General features: G+C 42.7%; 1 protein-coding gene across 9 annotated transcripts in view; it reads right to left on the reverse strand.

Annotated features, from left to right (window-relative positions):
• Window positions 1–27456, reverse strand: part of CEP112 (centrosomal protein 112) — a 392220-nt gene that overhangs the window by 2401 nt on the left and 362363 nt on the right. For 8 of the 9 annotated variants that reach the window (XM_077853716.1, XM_077853714.1, XM_077853710.1 and 5 more), the window contains one exon: window positions 2314–2415. In XM_077853716.1, the coding sequence (XP_077709842.1) occupies window positions 2314–2415 (102 nt within the window). Of the gene's footprint in view, window positions 1–2313; window positions 2416–13498; window positions 13646–27456 lie in introns of all 9 variants that reach the window. The other variant, XR_013354742.1, reaches the window with a different exon arrangement.

Here is a 27456-nt window from a genome sequence, read left to right on the forward strand (position 1 = left end):
GTTTTGTTTACTTGTAATATCACCCTGGTCTTAATTCTATCCAATTGCTCATATGACCCATCGGACAATTGATAATGTTGACAGATGCAAGGATTATACTCATTCGGCTTCCCTTCCCCCACTGCGCTTTGCAATTGGAATCCCAACAATTTTCAGAAAACACAGGCACCTGTGCTTTCAAACTAAATTTGCTCACTCTATGGCCTGCGACTCCTCCATGCAGCTGCCAATGCTGAGGCCCTAACGCAGCTGGCAGCACTCTTTCTGGGTCAACATCCAGTTTTAGGAGGCTGAAGTGGCTTTTATTACAGGGAAATGATGTGAATGATAACAGAAGCCCTGCAGGTGGATATCAGATTACTTTCTTTCGTTCTTTTTTTTCTAAAAAAAAACAAAACAAAACAAAAAAACCAACAACAACACCCTCCTCTGAAGGTGCCAGGTCCTACATAGCTGACCCTATGGGAGCTCTCCTACAAAGTTAATAGGTAAACCACACTTCAAGGGGAGCTTTTCATGTAAAGAAAGAGGACTTAACCCTTTGTACAGTAACACTTCCCTGCAGTACTTGTTTTTATATGCAGGAGTGGAGGAGGCAAGACTCCACCGGCAGAAGCAAAGCCAAGAGTAGCACACGGATTGATATGATGAACATTTTATCTTCAGATAAGAGGCTTTTGACTGAGGGGAATACATGCAGGGCGGCCAAAATTTGCTGTGTGCGCTGTCTTACACAGGATAAAAAGCTAATGTGAATATCATTACATCCTATCAGTTTGTAAATAAATTTATTGAGCACCTACTATGTGACAGACACTGTCTTGATATGAAGAACAAAGACCTCTTTCTCTCAAGGAGCTCTCCCAGAAAAAAAGTGTGTTTTCCTTTTTTTTTTTAAGTTTCTTTACAGATACACGATTTGCAAATATTTTCTCCTATCCCGTGGTTTGTCTTTTCAATTCCTGAATGATGTCTTTTGAAGCATAATGTCTTAACTTTTAGTAAAGTCCAATTCATCTTTTTTTTTTTCTGCTGCCGCTTAAATGCTTCATGTCATAGCTAAAAATAAACTTCCACCTAACCCAAGGCACAAAAATTCACTCCTTCATCTAAGAACATTTCTTCTTAGAGATTTCTTCTAAGAGTTTTACAGTCTTTTTGGAGGTACATTTAGGTCTATGATCCATTTTGAGTTAACCTGTGGCAAACATGTGAGGGAGGTCTCCATTCTTTTCCATGTGAAAGATCTGACTGTCCCAGTGCCTTTCTTTCCATTTTCCCCTCAGTGAATCATCTTGGAACATTTGAAAATCACCTGACCGAAAATATGAGGTTTTTTTTTTTTTCCTGGACTCTCAATTCTATTTCATTTATCTCTGTGTCTATTCTTTTGCCAATATCACATTGTCTTGATTGCTACAGCCTTCTAGTGAGTTTTTAAATTGGGAAGTATGAGCCCTCCAAATTCATTCTTATTGTTTCAAGAAGGTTTTGGCTACTCTGGGTCCTGGGTATTGTTTTTCATCAATCTCAGTTATACAAGGATCCTTGGACATACAAGAACATGATTGTTGTAGGGAAAAAGTATGTTTTAGATTTCTAAGTGTATTAGAAGTGGGAGTATGTAGATTCTTTCCCATGTTGGAGCACACGATCTCACTGCACTGGCAAAATATAAAATGTGTTTATAGAAGTACATGGAGAAAACTGACGCTGGAAGTTGTGAAAACATTTTAAGCATCTAAATTTACATCAGTTGCATCTCTCACACTGTATTTCATAAGTTATACCAGGAACTACACATTTCAGCAAGAAATATTTGACCCAATTGTTTGAATACCTTGTCATTATTCTGCTCGGCATCTAAAATGCATCTTGTTGTGTCTAACAACCATATAAAACACACCAGAATAAAAATGCTTCTAATTTAACCATTGTTTCTGTTTCTCTGCACTTTCAGCAATGTGCCAAGTCATGGCATTCGAGGCCTGGTACCAAGAGTAAAAGGGGGGAGGCTGTCTTGGAATGTACACTGTAAAGTGAGTAAAAGTAACCATAACTGAACTTCTCAATTTCATGGGCGCTTTTAAGAAAATCTTACTGAGACAATGAGTTCCAAAACTAGTAAGAAAAACATTCTTAAAAAAAAAAAAACACAAACAAAACCCAATTCATCCTCAGTTGTACTTTATGTTATGTATGATATTACATTAATTTCTGGCATCAATTCACAATGAAACGTATTCATAAGTCTGTTTTCAAGATATGCACACCACCTGGACCCTTAGGAAATGCCTTCGTTCTAGTAATTACCTGTGACTTTAAGGAGGAAATGGTGTCTTCAAGCTCTTGTCTTAGAGATGCTGGCATCAACCCTTTGAATTTTGTTTCGTATTCTTGTCGTATGTAAGTTATCTATAGTGAAAAAAAAAGAGAGAGCTTATCAATTTCTCCTTAGAAAGAATGGTTTTAAATTTAAAACAATGAATAGTAATTATCTACTTATCACAAAGGTAAGTTTGTTACATGTGGTCAATACAAATGAAATGACAGGAAACAGAGTTACAAACTGCAAAAGGCACTCAGTCTGCCCTTGTGCTCTGGGATAGACAGTGCCTCGGACACTTTTCTTTAAAATCCCATTAATATAATTTTCAGCACTTGATAAATAAAACCTGTTCTCCTCTTACCACCCATGATATGTTCCACTATGCTGACCTTTTCTTGATCAGGATGTGGATACACTGTGACTTGAGGACAATTCATAGTATGCTATTGATTTGATTAAGATCCTCCCTCAAACTGGCTAGGTACTTAGGGGCTCAGTATAATCCATAGGATGATGGGGATAGGAAAAAAGAATAGTCTATGCCAAGGTGTCTCCAAGTCTCCACACAGGTAGACCAGAGTATCTTGCCATTGTGAGTTTCTCTGGCTCATGGGCTTCCCTCTCCCTCCAGAACACAAGGAAGCCTGGGCTCAGCTAATTGCTGGGTCCCTGGGCTGGTAAAGGAAAGTTTGGTGGCTCATCCATTCATCTCTCTAAAAGCTACAGACAGAAGCAAGTGGGGAAGGGGTGAGAAAAATCTTTGGAGGGATGTGCCTGAGCAGGATGCAGAGGTGCATGAGTGTGAGCATCAACATGTGTGTGTCTTGGTGTCCTTCTCCAGCTAGGCTGATTTCTCTTCCTCCTAATCTGAGATGTAACAGAATTAAACAACCTATTGCATATGCTGTATGTGACTTAACTGAATATTAAAGCAGAATTGCACAGTATCCCATAAATGATTCATTGGATGCATCTGGAAATAAGGTAACATACTATGAAAATCTGTGCAGCTGAGCTCACTTAGACAAGCCTATGGGTTTACTGAAGATAATTTAAAATTATCAGCCTTTAATTCCCAACTTCTCCTAGACTAAACCAAATTAAGAAATGTGTTCTAACAGTTCATTTCATTATCCACTAAAATCCCATGGCAAATGTTCTAGAATATGATTTTTCAATCTTTGGCAAAGTGTTTTTTGACAAATGTTATAATCTTGTGATTTACACCTAAAGGAAGAACAGAAATAATAAAAAATGATCTCTCCCAGTGGTGTAATATTTGATTTTTCCCACCTTCTCTTCTTAGACTTAAGTTCAATAATTAGAGCAAAATGAAAGGCACATGCAAAGCAAAACACAGATCTTAAGGGTAACATTTATCGAGGGTCCACAAGCCTATTGACTCTATTTTTCTATCCTTTAAGACTGACTCTGAAATTTGGAGCTACAACTCTTTCAAAAGGGACTCCTGCTGTCTTTCTTTCTTGTATCCTTGTTTGTTTGGAGTGTCTGGTCACTGCCTGTACATTTGAGCTGGATATAATAATGCCCAACCCTATCTCCTTTCCCATAGAACTTGGTGGCTCTTCTTTCTTGACTTTCATGACTCTTCATGTCCTCTGGCATCACATGGACCTATGGTAAAGTCTGAAGGCAGACTTCTTTCTTAGCTTGAATGTCCACATGATTTTCTTTTTCCTTGATTCAGGGACTTCACTGGGATATCTTTTGGTTTGAACGATGACCACTTTTCCTGAGACATTGTATGTGCCCTTTTCATCTTTTTTTTTCTTTTTAAGATTTTATTTATTTATTCATGAGAGACACACAGAGAGAAGCAGACACAGGAAGAAGGAGAAGCAGGCTCCACGTAGAGCCTGACGCGGGATTCAATCCCAGAACCCCAGGATCACGCCCCGAGCCAAAGACAGATGCTCAACCACTGAGCCAACCCGGCGTCCCCCGTTTCCATCTTCTCTTGAGGCCATCTTCCCTCAGTTTTAACTACTTTGGAGGTGAAGTCCAAGCACGTACGTTCCTCTGTGAAGTTTCATAGTTTCTCTTGACTCCCTTGTCCCCACTTCACTTTTCCTATCTGAGGGCCTCTTTGTATTGGAGGTGAGGTCATAGACAGCAGAGAAAGGTGTGTGAGCAAGACTGCCCTTTGATCATCCTATCACATCACTTTTAAATTCAGTAGGCTATATTTTCCGTCTTTTACTGAGGATTTGAGCATTCCCATTTCCTGTCTACCACCCCCCTCCCTTTTTTTTTTTTTTTTTTTTTTTTTTTTTTTATGATTTCAATGAACCTGAGTGAAAATGAGCTCTTGGAAAATCTGAAACTACTTCATTTATGAATGAGACTATCAACCAGGAAAATATTACTATCCTGAATCCTTAAACCCAGATCCTGAATTTAAAAATCATTATACCAAGCAGAATCCTGTTACTTTTAAAAAGTCACGGAAAACTTTAACCTGTTTTGCTCTATTTATAAGGTTAATAATGTTACTATTAGCAAACATTTATTGAGTACTTTTGATGCGCCAGATACAATTCTAAGTGCTTTAGTAAGTGGTTAATCCTTCTGACAACCCAGTGAGCTAAGCCCAGAGAGGTGAGTAAGCCATGATTTGAACTCAAAGAGTCTGCTTGTCAAGCACACATTCTTAGCCACTATGCTCTGCTCTTTCTCAAATAACCTTTCCAAATACTGAAATGTTTCTTCCACTCCAAAAGGAAAAGGACATCACAGACATAAACAGAGAAGTTTCGTCCACTACACACTGGCGCTCTCCCCAATACAGCAGGGGCTAAGGGAGGGGGTGGATGTACTACCATCCTTCCAGACATTCATCTATTATTTGCTTTATTTTTTTTAATGACTACAATAACAACAATGACAACAATAATTCATTCCTCATACTTTCCTTCCCATGAGTTTAACGTTTTAAAGATTTATAAATAAGACTAATTTAAAAAATCTCTGCAAATGCAATGCACATATTGACCTAAACTAGAAGTTCCATAAATCCCCCACAGAAGCACACATTTTAAGGGCCAACCAGTGAAGGCTCTGTCATGTGGCAAAATGAGAAAGAGGAAGGAAAGAATTAGCTTATGTTGCTTCATATCACTTTTGACGCCTGTTACTATTTTTCTATCTCCACCTCTGACCCAGGATATGTTTGAGGGGGGAGAAGGAGGGGGTGATAACACTTATCTATAGCCTAATCACTAACTATGAACTGCTAAATGTGCCAATCTCCCTTCTTCCTGCCTTCCCACATTTCCCTTGTGGTCTGAATCTGGCCTAACAACAGATCAAGAAGCAAGAGGAAACTGAACTGATCTGAGCAAAGGATTTGATGGACACATAAGCCCTTCTACTAAGGGAAATGAACGTTTTTACATATAAATCTACCTTATTATTAGGTGTGAATATTAATTTCCATTAGCCTACACTGTCCAATTATACTAGTGGGTGCTATATTAGCTTACAAAGGGCAGAAGCATTCAAAGACTGTCCTCACTTGAGTAATTCGGGAAAGGAATTTCCAGGACTGTTTTGGCTCATTTCCATCCCACCTCACCACTCCCACTGCCCTCTAAAAGCACTGTGTATAATTATCTGCTCTTCCACATTCCTCAACCACCTCACCCCAAATAGACATAAGCCTCCCTTGCTCCCTCTTTCCTTCATCTTCTTCCCTTTTGCAAAGGAGACTTAGGAAACATAGGACATCGTGACAAACAATGACATTCCTGTAATGTAATAAGACCCCTGGACGCTGAGTGAAAATGGTGTGTGTATAACATGGCACCCACGTGACCAAAGATAGCTGTGCTCCGCACCATGGCAACCGACTGCCCACCTTTCCCTCGAAGGCAGAACACTGACAATATTTCCTTTAATTTTTAAAAAGGGTCACGAAGACTGCGAACATCCATAACTAGAGATTAGTGTTACACTCTGGTAAAACTTATACCTGGGTAATCAGACAAATACGCGTTTGCATAAACAAGAGTCTACAGGGTGTACAGAATATGTAGTTGCCTTGAGCCAAAAGGATCTCTGGAGATAAAAATTCAAAGTGATGTTGAAAAAAGTGAACCTTGAAATCTTACAATTTCATTGAAAATATGGAAGGAGAATGAAAGCATATTTTGCCGTGTTTTTATCGAAAGACACTGTCAACCACTCGATATGTCAAAACCATGTCAAATATGTCATTCTCCTGTTGTGTAGCAAGATGACATGGAAGCCTGCAGCTTTATACACACAACCTAGGGGATGTGCCTCAACCACAGGTCGTCTTACTGTAAGCTTCGGTGTGCCCGAGATGGCATTCACCTTTGAAGAGGTGAGCAAAGGAGAGGCCACCTATTGAGTGGCCACTGGTGTCCACTGGGGTTTCCCTGTCACACGTCCCTGCACAGCCATTTGTAATTGTCCTCTGTGGTGAGAGGGAAGCAGTTTGGGAAAATGAGTGTGCCTGATGTTACTTCACAAAATCCAACGAGCGTTTCTGGGGTCGGTTCAGCAGAAAAAAAAAGGAACTAAGTAAGACTTCTGCTGCCATCTCTGAAATATCTCCCCATTTCGCTGCGTGGCCCCAGGACCATCTCAGCCTGGGATGCCTTCATCTCGCACCTGACCTGCTGTAATATGGGTTATGTTGGTTTTGGTTTTTGATTCAAATTTTCTTAACATTTAAAATCAAAATCAAATCCTTTAGTGAGACCAACAAGGTCCTGCACCGTTTGGCCCCTGGCCACCTCACTGCATCCCTTGTCACTTGAGGGTCCTTTCACTTCCTGGCACCCAATTCCTTGGCTTCCTTCTGTCCATTCACCAGATGCCTGGATGCTTTTCCTCATGACAGGCCCTCTCTCCTCTCCCTCTGCTTACTCCCCTATCCCATAGGGCTTTGCCACTCCTCCATGTAGATCTCTGGGTCCGGAGGGTCCTGCCATGTGGGGTCTCAGGGGTGCCCCGTGGGAGCTTGGCAGGCTCTGGGGAGGAGGCTGCATCAGGGGCAACTCTCTCCTAATTTCAGATGAGCTGGAGCCCCTCATTGTGGCAGGCAACAGCCTTCCTCAGTTTCCTTTGGAGAACGGGGGTCACCCTATCCATTGCTTTCAAGCTGTAACCCAGTCTCTTGTCATTTCCCTGGCAAGGAGTCCTCTCAGCATTTTTGTCCCCATTACTCCTGGGACTTCCCTCCCAGCTGCCTCTGCCTGCAGATGGGCTCGGGACCCTGTACTTGCGGCTTTGGCTTCACTCATCACTCTGGGGCTCTGTTCTGTTTCCAGGTCACACACTAATGTCCATCCTGCTTTTGACACTAAATACATTTTACCTCTCTCTCTTTTTTTTTAAAGATTTTTAATTTATCTATTTGACAGAGACATAGAGAGTGAGTGAGAGCACGAGCAGGGGGCAGTGTCAGAGGGAGAGGGAGAAGCAGGCTCCATGCAGGGAGCCTGATAGGGGGCTCAATCCCGGGACTCCAGGATCATGACTTGAGCCGAGGGCAGATGCTTAACCACTGAGCCACCCAGGCACCCCATTTACTTTGCTCTTTTTGTATTTTCTCTTTTTATATTTTACCAATCACCACTGAGTGGTTGCAGAGGGGGTACCTGTGACTTGCCCTTATAAAGTCACCTTGTGCAAAAGGACAGACTGTTTTGTAAACTGCCTTTTAACTTAACAGAGTCAAGTATAGGGCTTAAGAAACCAGGCTCTGGATGGGGAATGTTGGAGTTGAAAATGAGCTGGGTCCCTAAACTGTGTGCCCTGGGAAGGCTAACTTCTCTATGCTTCAGCTTCTTTTTCAGGAAAATGGGAATTATAACTTCTCAAGGCTGCAGTGAGGTTTAGATGACTAAATATATGTAGAAGTTTTACAAGAGTGGAACTTAGTAAATGTTCAATAAATGTTAGTAATCATTACATCATATAATGGAGATTATACATATATATTTCATTACATTATGTCATTGTATATTATGAATTATAATTTGCACTACTAGAAATCCTGATAGCAAATTATTTGCATGTATTCACGATTAACTTGAGGGTCCCATGCAAACCTCTTTTTGCATTTTTGAGTATCTATGGATCGAGAAAGTATATAATGGCAAAAAAATTCTATGATTTCAGAATCACTTTTAAGTAGATTTGTATTTTATAATTAAAATCTCTACTTACATTTGGAAAGCAGTAGTACCATATTATGTATCCTGGCTACCTAAAGTGATTAGTGTGTATGTATGAATTTTCTCAGACCTCACCAATAGCTCTGGTCCATAGGTGGGGAATCCTTGCTCTACGCTGAATGATTTAAGGAAAGGATCTCAGCTTAAAACTGTCCATTCAGCCTGGATTTCTACCAATTAGATATACATGGGAGGGGTGGGGGAAATGATCAGATGCTGCTCCTCATTGTGGATTAGTGTTTCCATAACTGTGTCCTTCTAACAACTGGCTTAGCTGAATGTCATAAAGGAAACGGAGTTTGATTGTGGAGTAAATTGTAGGGGTTTGGAGATGACGGCAAGAACAAGAGGTAAATTTGGAGCATGGTATGTATTCTGAGAGAGGGTGAACATGGGTGGGCACTGCAGTGGGTGGTTTGGAGTAAGTGGAAAATATCAAAAGGATGCTGGGCGTCTGAAGGGTGGTGACGGACAGGTAAGGGGTGGACAGGAGAGGGACACAGGGAGGGAGGTTACTGGGGGGATCTGATATAAGGCGGAATGTGGGGATGTTTCTGAGAGATGGGCCTTTGTGCAGCAAAAAGTTTTTGCACAGGCCTTTTTGGGGAGTATATAAAACTCATCGCTTTGAGACTGAATTCCAATGTGGTTTAAAGAATAAGAATGAAAGAAACTGTAGTAAAAGATGGTGCCAAAAAAATGCTCTAGTGCAGCTGAGAAAAAAATGCTCTGCCTTCTAAGAAATTTCATTTTTTATTGGGGTTAAGGTATTATGCGTTGCCACAGCAACTGCCAAGAGAGATCCATTTTAAGAAAGGTGCTCTGCAGCATAGCTGGTGCACTTTGATTCTAAAATACAACGTGAAAATGTAGAAGGAACCATAATTTTCTCAACAATCTTCAAAATGTTCATTTTCCCCTCCTTCTTCAACATGGTTTTATCTTATGGTTCTTTATTCCAACGGGTGTTCCCCCAGACTGAGGTTGCAGCTCACAGGACTCTGGTTCCCTGTGCAGAGGGGCCAGTTTCCACCCTCAGGGAGCAAAGCCTGCTGCAGACTGGACCTGAGCCTCCCAGGAAAGGGGGTGGCTGATTAATGAAGCAGCCACCAGCCCCTGTAGTGTGAGGATAGCATGAACTAATTTCTGGGAAGGGTTATGGTTTAGGAGGAAGGAACAGTTTCCTGCTACTGTGGAGTTAACAGTGGCCTGAGGGTGAAGACAATGGTCTGAACCTAGCACTTTAATTAGGTTTGGATGCTCTAAATCCAGCTCTGGGTAGTCAAAAAGGTTCCTGACGGCAAAAAGAAACATGGGTCTCATAAGTCTATTCATAAGAAACAACATACATAGAAAAGATGGGACGTGGGTATGATAATCATAGGCCAGAAACTTACCAATAAACTGCCCAAACCTGTCCATGAATCAAAGACTTGAATAAATATCTGATAAGAAGACTGAGGTTGGGGCATGAAATAAACATGGGCAAATATTACAATTTTGGAGGACATTTCGCACATAAGTGGTACCCTTTCTCTTCTGTTATAGAAAAAAAATCTGAGACCATATTTTAGAGTTCCTATAAACAAATGTGGCCTTTGGAGGTACTCATTTAGAATTTCACAAGATATATGTAGTGGATATTTGTTTCACCCTCCAGCATTCATTTGAGAGGCTTCGAATATACCTCTCCCCCACACCGTCCCACCCAAGGTCACAGGATGGGGGGGGGGGTAGGAGGGTGGAGTATGTGATAAGGCCCAGCCAGGCATCATGTCACATTCCCCTTGTGCTGGGATCATTTGGGGCCTGGGTACATGACCCCAGCCTTGGTAACCAGAGTCACCAAGAGTCATGGGACAAACTCTCTCATCCGCTAGACTTCACCCAGGGGACGTCATTCTGGGGTTGTGACAGCCATGTTGCTACCCCCCGAGTGAAAGCTGGACTGAGAGGGGAGCCAATCTGGAGGGAGGAGAGCTGAGAACTGGAGAGACAGACACTGGGCCTCTGTCACGCTGACCCTGAAGCTAGCCCTGATCTTAGATTTTTCAGTTTGGGTTGTGTTTTCCGTTACTTGCAAGCGAAATAGTCCTGATTGAAACAAGGCAGATTATGCAGAATAGTAACTTGTGACATATGTTGCGTGTTTGATCAGGGGCCAGGAAATTTTGCCCTATAGGCCAAATCTGGCCCACTGCCTATTTTTGTGAATAAAGCTTTATTGGAACACAGATAAGCTCATTTGCTCACTTACTATCTGTGGTGCTTTTGCATGAGCCATCTGGACAGAGACCCCAGGGCTCGCAGGTTAAGCCTCAACTATTTTCTGTCTAGCCCTTCACAGAAAGTTGGCTGAGCCCTGCACTAGGCTGAGGACCGCAAGGTAGGGCCGTGCTCGCTCTGCTGACTGAGGCAGCTCCAGCAGTTATCTCGGGGTCTGGCCTATGGCAGCAAGTCACCACATATTTGCCAAGTGAATGAATGAATCAAGCTTCACGGCACAAGGTGTTATTAAGTCAGTCTCTGTCTTAAGACGACAGGGTCTTCAGAACGTCCAGAATAAATGAGTCACCAAACCTTTCCCAAATACAAAGAGCAGATTCTGTCGTTATGGTCCTGCAGTTTTTCGTCAGCACCGTGGCTACGAATAAGCAGGCCAGCCTCGGAGCTGAGGACGAGGGAGGCAAACCCCAACGCCCACCGGGCTGCCAAGATGTGCCCTGAAAGGGGGGGGGGCTGCTTCATCCATGGTTTGCCTCCTCCTCCGGCTTCTTTCCCCCACCGCACAACCACACTTTTTATAGGGTTGCAACATTAAATGGTAGAAGCCTGAGAGGATCATGATGCCTGCCTGCACCCACTCTGGAGGCGGGGACCGAGAAAGGTTGAATGGGGAGCCTGGGGTGGTGCATGCCAGAGACACGTGGAGGGCCGAGCTTATAGGAGTTAAAGGGAAGCCATATGTCCACCTCGGAAGGTCTGTCTCTGAAAGGGTTTGGAGAGAACAGTTTGGGGAGGGACGGGGTGGTTTCCACTGTCTTCCTCTCAGAGACAGAGTGGGTCTGCCCCTTTGGGGTGGGGCCAGACTTCATGAAAAGGTAGTGTCCATCAACAGAGGACCGAAACCCTAACCAAGGAGGAAGGGGAAAGACTCCTGAGACTTTTAACTGACTTCCTTAATAGAAGACCCAAGAGGACTTACGGAGTGAGCCTGCTACTGGTGAGGCTTTTGGAGTCCATTTGATATTTAACTCTCTGTACACTCAAGTAAGGTTGGAACATCTGGCATATGGTAAATGCTCAGCAAATACTGTTTTAATGAGCTAATGACTGAACAAAGCTATGGCTGAACAGGTAGTTGGGATCTTGAATTTATGGAAGGCAGTAAAAGTCATCCCACTGAATATAACAGAAAATAAACAAATCAACACTTACAAACACCTGACATGTCAGGCACCGTACTAAGGAACTGATACCTAATCTTCCACCTGTTATGAAGACACCATTCAATCCTTCCATTAAATATGGGAGACAGATAATATCACACCCATTTCATAGATGAAGAAACAGGCCCACAGTGAGCAACTGCTAGACCCAGGGCTGAAGCTGAACCCACACTGTGCCCACTTATGGTGGGGCCACTGGGAGATGGGACCCTAGGAGGGAAAATCTGGAGATGTTGTAAAGAAATCTCAGGAGAGGAAGAGCCTGGTGCTTGGGGACAGTGGGAGCAGCTGGAGTGATATAGTTGAGAGAGAGAGAGAGAGAGAGAGAGAGAGAGAATGAGAGTGTGCTCTGGTTCAAAGGCAAGGCTGTAGGAAGGTCCTATTACAGATGGTGATGATGAACTGGCTTGTAAAAAATAAAAGTGAGAGGTGAGTTGAATGAGAATTCAGGCCTCAGCCACATGCCCAGAAGAGCAATGTCCCTGGAGAGATGGGGTGATGGGTGATGGGTGGAGGGAGCCTGTGTGTAGGTGGGTGGGAGAGAAGACATGGTCTGGGTTTGTATTCACTTAGCTTGACACACCAGGGAGGTGCTCGGAAATGCCACGGAGCTTATGAGAAAGGCGGGGAATGGATGCCTGAGAGCCCTGGCTGGAGAAGCAAGGTGAAGCCTGGGGACTGGAAGGGCTTCTGAAGGGGGAAGGAGAGATTAAGAATTTCCCAGGAGCAGAGAGTCATCCACAAGGGGCTCCACTATTCAGGGTGTAGGTGAAGTAGAATGAGAGAAAGATCAGGAATGGTGGAAGAGGTGGGCTGAAAGGCAGGGGGTGGGGAGCATGGCCTTGGGTTTCACAGGTTGGGCAGCTGCAGGGGGGCCGAGGACCACGGCCATGGTTCGCCTCCCATGTTGTCACCACATGTGAAACAAAGCCACCTGGACCTCGGATCAGTCCTGGGAGATCTGAGAGCCACTGTGCTTCAAATAAAGAGTTCAGGATGGAATTTGTTTGTTGATAAATATGTTGTTTCCTATTTTAAAGCAAAAATTACAGGAGTATCCACATCTAACCTTTAAAGATCACTCCCAATATCTGATTTAGTCTGAGGTTTCTGACCTGGTTTGAGGGCATTTTTTTTTTTTCAAAAGAGGCAAGCTATGACTGCTCTTTCTTTTCTGCATATTTAAACTCTTGACAATTATAAATAAGTTAAATCTCTCCCTCAAAGTACCAATTATCTCCTTATGTTTGAGAAGGCATGTCTTGCCAGATATGGCATTCTATACAAAACACAAAATAGGAATACAAAGGCGGTCATTGTCCCCCTGGCGCACCCGGGATTTACTTAGGCAGTTCCAATTAACACTAATGAGGATTTTGTGCATGAATCCCCTTACCTCCCAACTAATGGGAACAGAGACCCCACAACCTCATAGCAGAAAATTTCAAAACACCATTGTAAACAGTCACTGACTAAATTCATGAGTTGTTCACCTTTACACAGCAGAGATAAAAGGAATTTTCATTCAATTAAAAGTTGGGGAACGTGCAGTTATCCAAAGACTCCATTCAGGCTTTCTGAATGACGACGGTCGGGAGCTGTATCCAGCCAACGTTTCCGGGTGATTACTCCGCGTAGCTCTGTGTGGAGTAGCAAATGGTTTTTGTCCTCGGGAAGCTTACACATTTGACATCAGACACGTAAAAAAGGAGCTACATAAAAACATAATTGAAGCATAATAGGCCAAGGACGGGAATCGGAGAGATTGATTACTTCTAAGTGGGATAATGGGAGTCTTCACAGAGGTGATGAGATGGGCCTTGGACTTTGTGGGATGAGTAGGGACTTTCTGAATGCAGGAGACGGAAGGGCCACAAACATCCAGGTGGACGTGTGTGGGATGCTTTGGGGCTGCCAAGGGGTGAGGTGTGGGCGGGGGTCGTGCAGTGACCTGGGGATAAAAGGGACAGGGAGAGACTGCTTCTACTTTTTTTTTTCCTTCAACTGCTTATCTACATTGTTGCCTATTTCTCGAAAATGCAGATCTGACCATGTTGGGAGCAATCAGGGGGGTGCGTCAGTGACTTTTTTTTAAAACTGATAGACTAAGGACAGCCTTGTTCGCATGGGTCACCTAAGAACCTTCTCAGCTGATCTTAGCCTAACTTTTTAGGACACTTTATGCTCCCATGAGGACTTGCATCCCCCCTCCCCCCACAACCAAATCACATGCCATTCAGTGCCTCACGCCTTTGCACGTGTTCTGTGCTCTCTCCTCCTCCTGACCAGCTGGAGCACTACTCATTGCTCTCACAGAGACCTTTTCTCTGGGATGCCCTTCCGTAGTGGTCCACTCAGGCCACCTGCTCCCTCCTCTAACAAGCCTCTAAGTCTGAGGCAGCAAATAGTTATGGCTGTTGTGACGGTGGCCAGCTGAGAATTCCTAACTGTCTTCTATGCACTATGCACCATAATGCATCCAACTGCATATATTATATTTTATTTCCTCTCCCTACCAATTCCACGTGGTATCTTTATGGCTATTAAAATCCAAAGAAACAGGCCAAGAGCGGCTCCTCTCTATCCAAAGGCACACAGCTAGTTAGCAAGTGCACTAGGACCCATATCCAGGTCTTTCTACCCCAGAACCTCTGTTTTTCTTCATGGTCACACGACAGTTATTTATGCACTCCTCCCTCATATTAGACTGTGGGTCCCCTGAGGGTAGGTTCTCTGTTTTACTGGAAATCAATGGTATTTGAAAAGAAAAGAAGATTGCATTGTTATTGAGCTGATACTTGAAAACATCCTAAGGATTGTTTTTGCCAACATAAAGGCATTTTTGCCCACCTCTTATGCTGGCTGGAGTTTGCACAAAGCAGAACATACCCGACTGTAAGCATCTGGGCTCCCCACCTGCTCTAGGTCAGGTGCAGACATGGCTAGAGAGCAGCTCACGTTCAGTCTGAGAGAGACTGGCATTTCTGTTTTTATAAATCAGACAAACTGGGAGGAATAATAACTTGGCTTGGTCTACTGGGACATGTGTGAAAGTAAAATTGCTGTTAGAAACAGTTACATTCAAGTATCTTTTAAAAACTTGGGTACGTTGTTCCTGTCTTCAATAAAACTGGCACAACCCTAAAAAACTGTGGGGAGGTTAGCAGTACGTTAGATTGAGCAAGAGGCTTCCTCTTCTAATCTTTTTTTCATTATTATTTTCATTGGTGTGCTTTTCCAGGAATGTCTCGGTGCATTCTTTATAAAACTGTTGCCCAGATCTTTTTTTAAAACACATCAAACCAACAAAGGTCAAGTAAAGAGCAGGAAGATTTTGTTCCTTCAGTTGAAGACATTTCTTTAATATTAAAAATGTACTGAAATCTAGAAACATATTCTGATGATGTCTGAAAAGAATTCACGGCGGAGAGTCAAAACACAAAGGGAAAAAAGCTCTCGACAACCGTTGCTGGCTGAGGGCTCCTCATCAGGACAGCTTTCTTCTTTACTTCAATGACAGAGAAAAATCACTGTTTAAAATTAGAAAAAAATTCCTAAACATTGGTGCTGATATTATGACTAATGTTATTCTTTATGTTTATTGGCCCTCAAGGCAAAATATATTATAGCGGGCATTTCCACTACCTCATTTATATGTGAAAACAAACAGAAAGAGTGTCGTTTCTAATTCTGATTGAATCCGCGAGGTTTTGTTTTTGCTATGTATTTCCAAGCACTGTAGGCCGTTATCAGATCTTTCTGTGGGGCTCCAGTGCCCGAGTGGGTCGCTCAGAACTCCAGAGCCATTTCATTTCCCTCTTTATCTTGTACATATATTTAAAACCAATGGTGGCAGCAGAAAGTCTGAGATTTGGGGGATAAGGATACCATTTATCTTGCATTATGCTAACATTTTTTTTTTCCAGCCTCGAGAAAATCTTTTTGTGATAGATTTTCTTTGAGAAAATTAATCTTGCTTCCTCCTGGCCTTAACATCTTATTTTTTCAAAGAAGACTTTAAATAGCCTGACAGGTGGGCCCAAGGGCCTGTAAAAGTGGCTTATGTGACTGTTGTCAGGTCCAGTGATCCTGGAAAAATAAGGGCTGTTGATCGCAAACTTACGTTAATATATATTTTAAATGTCCCTTAAGGCAGAGCAAATGTTTGGTGGAATGAGAACTTTCAGAAGATTCAGCTGAAATTTTTAATATAATCTACTCATGTAGCTCCACTGTGCCGTTGGTTGGCATGTGGGAACCAGAAGCAGCCTGGGAGAAAGGCAGGTAGCCAGTGTGGCTATAGAAGGATTATGTGTGCAACGTATCAAAGGGAGGCTAGTCTTAGGCACAGGGGCCTTTAAACTACTGTCTCAGGATTTCTGGAGCAACCTTTACATCTTCACTTAAATGATTCCATGCCAATGGGATGTAGGGCCCAGTGGGAGGTCAGGCGGAGATCCACTAGGATGGGAGGAGCCGACTCAAGGAAGTCTGGCCTCCAGTGTGCTCAGGACTGGGGGCTGACATTTCGTGCCAGTGTTCCCTCTTCACCTCTCCTAATCAATGCTGAACCCCTAAATCATTCTCAGTCCTAGCCTATGCTCCAGGAGGAACACAGAGGAGGAATTAAATCCTGTCTCCAATCCTGTCTTCCACTTTTGTTGGGAAACAGAATTAGCCCACAAACATTACACTTTCAGCTACGGGGACCCTGAGTGTAATAGAAGCTTGGAACGAGATCTTTGTGGCGTGGGACAGTTTGGAAGGTCAGAGGGGAGGAGGTGGGTGTTTAGCTATACCCCGAAAGGTGAACAGCAGTTGGATGGGTGGTGATTTGGCAAAAGGACATTGCAGGTGAAGAGAAATACCCTGTGTGCTGTGGCACCAGGAAGCGTGGCTTGTGTGGGAGTGGAGGCCTGCCGGGCGGAGGCCAGCCCATGGGGGCTGGGGGCCTGGACACAAGCCTGGACAAGCCCTCCAGACCACCAGAGCCCTCAGAAGCGGGCAGAGAAGTCTGATACGAGACCATGAGCCGGTGGTCTCTTCCAGCAGGAGAAAACACAGCAGCAGTGGTATTTAGGGAAGATGAGTCAGAGATGGAGGCAGAGACACCGGCTAGGCAAGAGGCCATTTCCTCCCAACTTGAGTTGATTCGGATTCAAACAAAGGTGACAGCCAGGAGGGTGGGAGGTGGGGAGGGAAGGACAAAGTGGAAGAGAAGTCACACGTGTTGGTGATGAGACACTGTAAGGAGTCACTGACGGAGGAGGAGGAGGAGGAGGAGGAGGAGGAGGAGGAAGAGGCCGAGGCAGCAGCAAGCACAGGCTTCCTCTCAATCCGCTGACGCAGTCCAGGCTCTCTGTCCTCACTGATGGATGATCCTGATTCCTCTGGCCTCTCAGTCCCAGCTGGTCTTCAGTCAGCTGAGGCTACTGTATCAGAATTCCATGGCCCAGGTGGCTTGGACGACAGGCATCTACTCCTCATGGTTCTAGAGGCTGGGAAGTCCAAGACCAGGGCGCCAGCAGCATCAGGATCTGGTGAGAGCCCTCCTGCCGACTCAGGGCCAGTCACCCTCTCGTGGTGTCCTCACACGGTGGACGTGAGCCAGACCTCTCCTGTCTCTTCTTACAGGGGCACTAACCCCATCCCCAACCCAACTACCTTCCACAGGCCCCATCTCCAAATACCATCACACTGGGACTTCAGGCTTCAAACACAAGAATTTGGGGGAGACATAATGCTGTAATGCCACTTCGGGTTTTTTTTTTTCCTTAAGAGAGTGCCAGGGCAAGAGAGAGTGGGGGGACAGCATGGGGGGAGAGAGAGTCTCAAGCAGACTCCATGCCCAGCTCAGAGTCAGATGCAGGGTCCATCTCAGCACCCTGAGATCCTGACCTGAGCTGAAATCAAGACTCAGATGCTTAACTGACTGAGCCACCCAGGTGTCCCAGTACCACCTTACTTTAACGATTTTTTAAATTTAAAAATACCACACTCTGGGTGCTTTTCATCCTCACTCTACTTGAGCCACTGGGCCCTTACACTGGCCTGCTCAGCCCTATGAGCTGCTGGGACAATGCAGGTAAGGACAGGAGACACATTAGTAGCTGAGGCCCAGCAGCCTGTGGACTTAGTAGCCAGTGGCCCCAGGCCGCAGGCCCCAGGCAATGGTGGTTTGCTTCATTAACCCCATTGGTTTGTATGAACTGCCTTTCCCCTCTGCCTTCTGCTCCAGGCCCTGCTAGAATTAGAGCTTGAGGCCAGTGAAACTGAGTCCAAGACTCCCGCTGCTGTGGAGGGGAACTTTCTCTTTTCGGCTGATTTGAGCCTAGACACACACGCCCAGAACTGCTAGCAGTTAGCTTGCAACCACGAGAGGGATAACCTGCGGACAATAGGGACGCAGAGCTAACAAATGGAGAGAGAACTGGCTTTTGGTCACATAGTTTGAGTAATTGGATTAAGCCTCCTTTGAAGCCAATACTACTTCTCAGTTACAGGAACCAAAACATTCTTACTGTTTAAACCGGTGTGAGATTCAACCAACTATTTCTAATGGATTATTTGACAGGGGCCGAGATTCTCTGCCAAGACTCCTGACTTTGCACCGACGAGCTGACCCAACCAATCAGCCAGCAACGATGACATGAGGATGGCCACTATTTAAAAGCCACCACACCCCACTGACCCTACTGGATCCTGGGGCACAGACATCTGCCCCACCCCCTGCACCACCTTCCACACCTCCACGTATCTTACCTCCTGCCCTCCTGTTACCTGCATTCCAACTCTGGTCACCCCAAGCCTCCCTACTTTCCAAATTAGTGGGTTAGTTCCTGCGTGAGCTCTCTTGCCGAATTAAGGTAGGCTTTACATGCTATCATCTGATGTTGTTGGGTGCTCTGGGCCAATCCCCAGCTCTGGGTACTGCCCACCATCTGCTCTCCCCATTCAGAGACTCTCTCTTGCTGCTGCAGAAAGTAAACAACCATAACACACATGCACACACGCACATTATTTTGATAGGGTCAACCACAAAGTCACATTATTCAACTGCAGTGTACCTTCTACTGGCCTCTGTTTTACGTTGTGGTGGGCCCTTTCACACAACTTCTATCTTATAAGAGACCTACATACCCGGCAGCCAACATTGCTGAGGACCTGCCCATGACTGGCCTTGGGGCCCTTCAGGCCCTAATGGCACCTGTGCTCAGTGAAGCTCTTGGTACTACCTTGGGGAGCACCACGGAAAGGAATTATTCAAACACAAGGGGTTTGGTTATTTGCTGTGTCTTGAGTGATGCAGACCATCAAAGCAGTGGTTTCAGAGAGCAAGGCAGAAATCGATAAAATAAGTGGAAGTGACTGAGGACAGTGCCACTTTGAAGCAAGTGTTGCCCCATCTCCTGAAAACGTAACCAAACTGCCTTACAAGAAAAATTGCTTTCGTTTTTACGAGAAAGCACTAATAACAAGTAATGAGAGGCTCAATTGATAATTAAAGAAAAAGAACACTTCACTCCTGAGCTTTCGTAAGCGAGGCAATCTTTTTTCAAATTATGAGTCTGGCAAGACATACTCAAGGTACTCTGGTTTTTTTGTACTTTTCTCCCCTTTATTTCAGATTTTATATGAATGAAACACGATGAGTAATTCCTTCTCTTTGGATCCTTCAGGATATTATTTAAACACTGGCATCTGGTCTCAGGGAAATTCAATGCTAAGTCAGAGAGGAGTATTTGAAAAATAGTTGACATCTGGTTTTGTACTACCCATCCCTGGAAGTACACAGTGAGAGCAGAGGAAATGAGTGTGCTGCTGGCTTTCTGGGTTCTGGTGCTGGTGGGGCTGGTGCTTTGGTGTAATGCATACCACAGCGTTCCCTTTTATAAAGTGAAGGATTAGTGCCACCTTCTTTGTAGCAATGTCGTGACCTCTATAATGCTTCTTAAATTGAGGACAATGATGGACCCACCAAGCCTCAACACATGATTTAAATCTGATCTGACAGTACTTAAACCCAGAAGTCCACAAGGCTAATGGTTGAACAAGCTTGGGAAAATGTCCAGGGAACCAAATGTAGAAGCCCAAGGAATTACAGAGAGTAATCACAACTTCAGGGCCATGGGGTAAGGGAATAAAAGGATATTTTTGGAGTTGGTATCTGTTATAGGATTGACTTAAACTGTGGTCCCACTCTGATGTACTAGAAAGAAAAAAGGAAAGCCAACCAAATAAAAACAACACCAAAAGAAAAAAAAAAACAAAAAAAAAACAAATAAAACACCCCAAAACTCTAAAATCCTATGTTCTTTTCTCTTATGCCTCTATAATTGATTGTATTACTAACATGCATTTTAAAAATATTCCTACTTTCATGCAAAAACAAAAGGCCCATTGAAAGGAGTCCAAGAGAGGCTAAAACTTAGCAGTGGGAATTAGAGTGATAATTAATTTTGGGAACCAGCATATTTTACATTTCATACATTTAAGTAAACAAAAATGGAAGCAACATTAAGGTCAGTTTCTGTTATTTGTATGCTGAGAATAAAATTAATTTCTAGAACAACCTCAAGGAACAGAATGCACAACAACTCAGGCAAGGTAGAGTCCATCCTGGCCGGGGGTCACTACCTCCATTGTCTCCCACCGCCTGGGAAGCCTTAGCGCAGGAGCTATTCCCTGCACTTCATGGGGCGCGATGCCTGGGACACCATTCTTAGGGCAGTCACCCCATTTCAACAAAAAAAGACCTTATGACCCCAGTGACTTGTGTTTTAGTGGTTTCCTTTTCATGACTCCGATCCCCCACCTGGAAAATCCTCTGTTTGTGGTTAAGCACTAAAGGTCTATATGATTCATAACCACAAGGGCAGAGAAAACTCTAAAACCACCTGACTACATGTGGCTTTGGGGGCACAGCATTCCTGGGATTATATAAACTGAGCAGGAATGGAAGTGCTCTCTGACAACAATGCAGGGTTAAACCCACTTACCCCCTGGCTTGGGGTGGAAGAAGAAGGGTTTCCTTTCCTCTCGTTTTGCTACAATTTGAGTGGTTTGTCTTCTTCCAGAGTTCAGCACTACTGATTCACGGAAAGAGTTCATACCACCCTGTTGGCCAAGAACAGGTTCGGAGGGGCCCTTTGTTCTTCTTTTAACTTTTTATCTCAATTCCAGTTAGTTAACATACAGTGCAGTATTAGCTTCGGGTGTACAATATAGGGATTCAAGGCGTGCAGACAGCACCCGGTGCTCATCACAGCAAGTGTGCTCCTTTCCCAACCCATCACCAGAAGGCTCTAATTGACTCCCAAGCCAACACTATGCAAAACTCTCGAGTGACACTTGTCTCCTGGTTTCTCCTTTCTCTGTCCTCCTCCTCCAATCCTGTTCTGGTGCCCAATATGTTCACATTTTCTCACCACTTTTTCCTAGCCAAATGCCTTTTGGTGGGTTGTGATAGGTGACCGGTTCAAGGGATATCTTGCAGTAGGATGTCTCTAATTGGGAAACAGTCAGGCCTCTGATACCTGAAATTGTGCCCCAATAATTTATGTTCAACAAGTTAGGAGAGCAAACATCTTTGGGAAAAGGGCAGTGAATCTTTCCCCCTCTTCACTGAAATCACACTACCAGCTTGACTGCTTGGTTTTAAGACAAACTCTGTTCATATTGCCTATTACTAATGACTCATTTCTCTTTCCTCCTGAAGATGAGGAGGAACTAAGAGTCCCAAATTCTTAGATTGACTCTAAAACCTAGATTTAGCAGCAAGGAGTTCTTTTTCTAAAGACCCTGGCTTTCAACCCAAGAGTCTGATATGCCAGACTAACATGCATGTGTCACTACACAGGTAGAAATAGTTTGAGAAAGAGGTACACCTGTGAATAGAAATTTGGAAGTTACTGAAATAAGTGAGTGTTGAAGCCCCTGGGGATAGATGCTATCACTGAGGAAGACAGAATGGATAGTTGTGAGAACTAAGAAGGAAAAGACTAGAAAGCAGAGGTTACCTACAAAAAGGGTAACTCCCAAAGACCAGAAGTCAGTAGAAGAGATTGTGAGGGAGGTGAAAAACAAAGCAGAAAAATCAGATTATGCTGAGTCAACAGGCCAATACAGGCTAACTTCAAGAATCTCTTCTGTGAGGCCATGAGCTCCTTCTGGGAAGTTTCTCCCACTCATCTTACACTCCAGGCTAATAGTGCCTCGCCCATAGTAGGTGTTCAATGAATGTTTGCTGAATGAATAGGCGCCATCTCCCGTTAAAAAATAGCTTGTTTCTCCCATCAGTGAGGCATCTCTTCTTTATTTGGCTTATCGATGGTTGAAAGAGGGCCTAAAACTTTGGTGTTCTGTCATTTTAAAAGTATACTCCAATTATACCGTAATATAGTTGCATCGATATCATAGCTAGATTTCCCTAACAAGCAGGTCAACTCACTATTTGGGTCCTGTTGCTGTGTATTGTTATAACTCAGTTGAAATTTTAAAACTCATAATTTAAATTCTCAGGAAACTTTCTAATTGCTGGCAACATCTTTGTACACACAAATGCAAACACTTTTATCATTGTTTGTCACCTGTTTAAAAACCAAATAGCAAAAAGTGCCAACTTTACAACACATCATGCATACTTCAGGTTTCAACCTAACCTTGCCTTCCTCCAGACTTAGATCCTCCCAAATGTCACAGCTCACAAAGAAGTGGAACTGGCAACAATTAACCAACATCATTTTTACATATGCAAGCTTCACTAAAAAGGTTAATATATGCATAAGCAAAAATCTAGCAGTTTTAAAGATTAATGAAAACCAAGCAGACATTACTTTAGAATCATAAATCTGTCAGCCAACTCAGTCCAAAAACTTATGGAATGTATTATTCACATATTCACTGATCAAGCAGTTGGATACCCATTCTGCACAAAGCGCTGTGTGGAGGCAGGTACCAAGATTAAGACCAATGTATATGATTGGGGAATTAACTCATCTTACGGTCCTTGAAAGAAAAACTTATTATTATAAAAAAATAAAGAAAATATTAGATATAATATATTAACATAAGAAATACAACATAAGCAATGTCTACTACTGTTTCTAAAGGGAAATGCATTTTTCAGATGTTCTTTGAGGTTGTTTGGCCACATGGGGGTGAGTAAAACAAACAGCATGCAGCTGGTTGAAAAGAGAAATACTGTAAGCAGGTGGCAAAAAAGGAAAACAGTAGTCAGTGGGCCAGGAATCTGAAGGTCAGACCACAGGGTGGCTTCACAGATTCCCCCTGACAGTGGCCTAAGGGCTCCAGAAGGGGGGGAGTAGGGAGGGAGCATGGATATGCAGTAAGGGGAGAAGTGCCCTCTGACTCCTACACAGGGGATTCTACACCTTAGAGATGAGGGTCTTACACAGAGACCCCACTGGTATAATAAGAGTGGGCCGAGAAGTCACTCGTGGCTGATGACAGGACAAATCAGAAGGCAGAGGTACTTCTATCTTGCATGTACAGGAGGACTCTGAGGCTTTCTGTATGTCCGTCTAATTGGTGCAAATGTCCTATACCAAGTGGAGATAAACTCTTCTCTGTGCTGAAAGTTGACTATGAGGCAGATATCACACACACACACACACACACACACACACACATACATGATCTCAGTATATGCATGTATTCCTACTCTAACATACACTTGGCCCTTAAAGGAGTCTTAGCCTAGTGGGAAGGACAAAACATGGACATAATTACAATGAACGTGATGTGTCTCAACCCCACAAACAGTAACTATCAGAAGCTCTCAGAAACCAGAGTACTTGTATGAGACCTAAGAAGCATTCTCATTAAAAACAACTAAAAGACAAGGACAAATTCTATCATTGCTGCTCCTCAGCACTGAACTAGAGGCCTCATCTGGGCAATAAAAAAATCAAATATCGATGAAAGAGGGAAAGGATGACACAAAATTATTATTTATTTTTTTAAAGATTTTACTTCTTTGTTTGACAGAGAGCAAGAGAAAATGAGCACATGAGTGGGGGTAGGGGGATAGGGAGAGAAGTAAGCAAACGTCCCACTGAGCAGGGAGCCCAAGGAGGGGCTCCATTCCAGGACCCTGAGATCATGACCCGAGCTGAAGGCAGAGGCTTAACTGACTGAGCCACCCAGGTGCCCCAACACAAAATTATTTGTTAAGGAACACTATAATTGCCTACTTAGATAAATTTAAGAAATCAACTGAAAATGTGCTTAAATTTTTAAAGAAATCAACTGAAAATTCAATAGCATTAAGGTTGAGAATAGTTCTGGTTAGCTGGACATATACAAACAAAACATGAACATTTTCCTAAACATGAGTCATGACTGTTTAGAGAATATATGGGGAAAACCCATGGAAAAAATGCCATAATATACCTGGGAATATATTTAATAAGAATTGTACAACATCTATAAAAAGATAAATTTCAGTTATACTGAAAGACACTAAAGACATAATGAAATGCAAAGAGATGTGAAGTTCCTAATAAGTGAACTCAATATTGCAAAGATGTTAGTTCTTCCCAGACTAACACATGACTTCAATGCAGTTCCAGCCAACCAATCCCATGAATTTTACAAAATGGAAGTTGGCAAGAGGATTCTAAGATTCACATGAAAGTGTAAATGCTTGAGAATGACTCAGGCAATTCTAAAAAGAGGTCTTAAGGGGAACCTTTCCCTAGAGATAATAGGTACTATGTACTGATACTTTTCTAAAGTTTCTACTTCTCTATAGTTTCTAAAGATGTTACTTATAATGACTGACCATTCTCACAACTTTACAAGGTGGGTACTATTACCAACCCATTTTCAATATGGGGGAACTGAGACAAAAAAGTAAAGTAACTTGTCTGAAGTCCCAGGGCGAGTAAGTAGAAGTAGCAGAGCTGGGATTTGAACCCAGGCACTGTGGTTCCAGAGTTCATGCTCTTAAGCACCATAAAAATGACTCAATAATAATAAAAAGACTCTTACTGGCATAGGAAATGGATGAATAAGAAAAAATACAAAGTCCCAAACAGATTCATGCATATATGGAAAATTTTATTCTTGACGAAGGTAGCATTTCAAATAAAAGGGGGAAGAATATCTTAGTCAATAAATGTGATCAATAATTGGCTATCTAGGGCAGCCCGGGTGGCGCAGTGGTTTAGCGCTGCCTGCAGCCCAGGGTGTGATCCTGGGGACCTGGGATTGAATCCCACATCAGGCTCCTGCATGGATCCTGCTTCTCCCTCCTCTTGTGTCTCTGCCTCTCTCTCTGTCTATCATAAATAAATAAATAAATAAATAAATCTTTAAAAAAATAATAATTGGCTATCTATTTGGAAATAAAACTAAAAAGGTAAGATCCCTGTGTTAGCTTTCTACTGTTGCTCTAACAAATTACCATAAATTTAGCAGCTTGAAACAATGCAAATTCATTATCTTACAGTTCTATAGATCACAAGTCTCAAGAGGCTCACCTGGTTCCTCTGCTCTGGTATCACAAGGCTAAAATCATGGTGTTGGCTAGCCTAGACTCTCATCTGGAGGCTCTGGGAGAGTATTTATTTCTGAGCTCATTCAGGTTTGGGGCACAATTCAAGTTCCTTGCAGCTATAAGGGCTGATGTCGCTACTGTCTTGCTGATGGTTAGCTGGCAGCCTCTCTCAGCCCCTGAAGACCACCTCATATTGCCCTCTCCAATTTTAATCAGCACCAGTGCACTGGATCCTTCTCAAACTTCAAATCTCTCAATCTCTCTGACCTCCTCTCCTGTCACATCCCTTCTGCTTCCAGCCAGAGAAAGTTCGCATGCCCTTAACCCATGCCCAATCATGGGTTTAGATTGGGCCTACTCCCTCTTTTGAAGTCAGTGATTAGTAACTTTAACTACATTTACAAAGAGAATGTATTTTATAATATTAGGGTAGGGAAGACCTTCCCAGGCAAACTTAGAAACCATAAAGAAAAAATGAAAAACAATGTTCTCAAAAAAATTAAAATATTGAATACAAAATTAAAGAAGAAGCAACTGAAAGTATTTGCAGTTTACCATACCACTAAGATACAGAATATGTAAGAAAATTAATTTCTATAGGTCAAATTAGAGAAACAAATCAATAGAACAAATTAGCAATGAATGTCATTAAGCAACTCACAGAAATGCAAATACTGGATTTCCACTTCTAGTAATGGACACTTACATAATTCTCTACTAAGTCTGTTTCAAAGTTTAGGGAACTAACAAGGCAGGGAAGAATTATAGGACCAAGATCCTAGAATTATGGCTATCAAGAGAACTTGTAAGTCTGGCATTTGGAATATTTTAATGTAGTGGCCTTTGCCAACTCTGGAGTCGTTGGTAAGAGGCTGAGAAGCTGAACAGATCTTTTAACAGCCTCACAAAAAAAAAAAAAAAAAAAAAAAAAAAAAAAGCCATGGAGACACAAATTGCAATCCAGGTCTCACTAAATGGGAGTGCCTGGTAAAAATCCCTTGCTTTGGGTAGATCCCAAAGGGCTAGCCCCTATGAGAAGGAGTAAACTGGAAATAGATAAGCTCTCTCTAAATTTGAAGTCTAGCTTCAAATCATCTCAATCCCTGAAAGTGGATTAAAAGGATTATTCACCATAGCAAGGCCACTACCTGCCTACCTAGAAGCAAATGCAAATTATCTATGGAGGAAATTATCATCATTCTAGGTAGGCCTCAAATTATTTCTATAAAGTTTTATATAAAATATCTGGCACTCAATCAAAAATAGCCGGCTCACAAGAAAGAAAGACAATATGACCAAAAGCCAAGACAAACAAAGGCAATAAAATAAGATCCATGTGAATTCCACATAATGATGATCAGACTTAGACTTTAAAAGAACTGAGATAAATATGTTCCACAAAATAAAAACAGTTGTGAACTTCAGCACAGGGCAGGAAACTAAAAAAAAACTAAGTAAAATTCTAGCTCTGGAAAATATAATAACCAAAATTAAGAACGGGTTTAACAGCAGATTAAACACAGTTAAGGAAAGAATTAGTGAACTAGAAGCTGAAAAAATATCCAGAATAAATACAGAACATATGGAACAAAATTAGAAGGTCTAATATAAATACAATTATCATCTCAAAAAGAGAAGAATCAGGCAGACATTAAAATAGAAAATCTGATACTATAACCACTCAAGAAAGTATATACACAATTAACTGAAAATCTTCCAACAAAGAAAACTCTAAGCCCCAGTGGCTTCATCTACCATTTTAAGGATGAAATAATATCAGTATTAGACAAACTCTTCCAGGAAACAGATAAAGAGAGGATATCCAGCTTGTTTTATGAGGACAGCAAACTTTGATACCAAAGTCTAATATGAACATTATAATAAAAGAAAACCATAGGCTAATCTCAGTCATAAACACAGATGTAAACC

Source organism: Canis aureus, chromosome 16 (genome assembly GCF_053574225.1).
Source record: "Canis aureus isolate CA01 chromosome 16, VMU_Caureus_v.1.0, whole genome shotgun sequence".
Classification (NCBI taxonomy): Eukaryota; Metazoa; Chordata; class Mammalia; order Carnivora; family Canidae; genus Canis; species Canis aureus.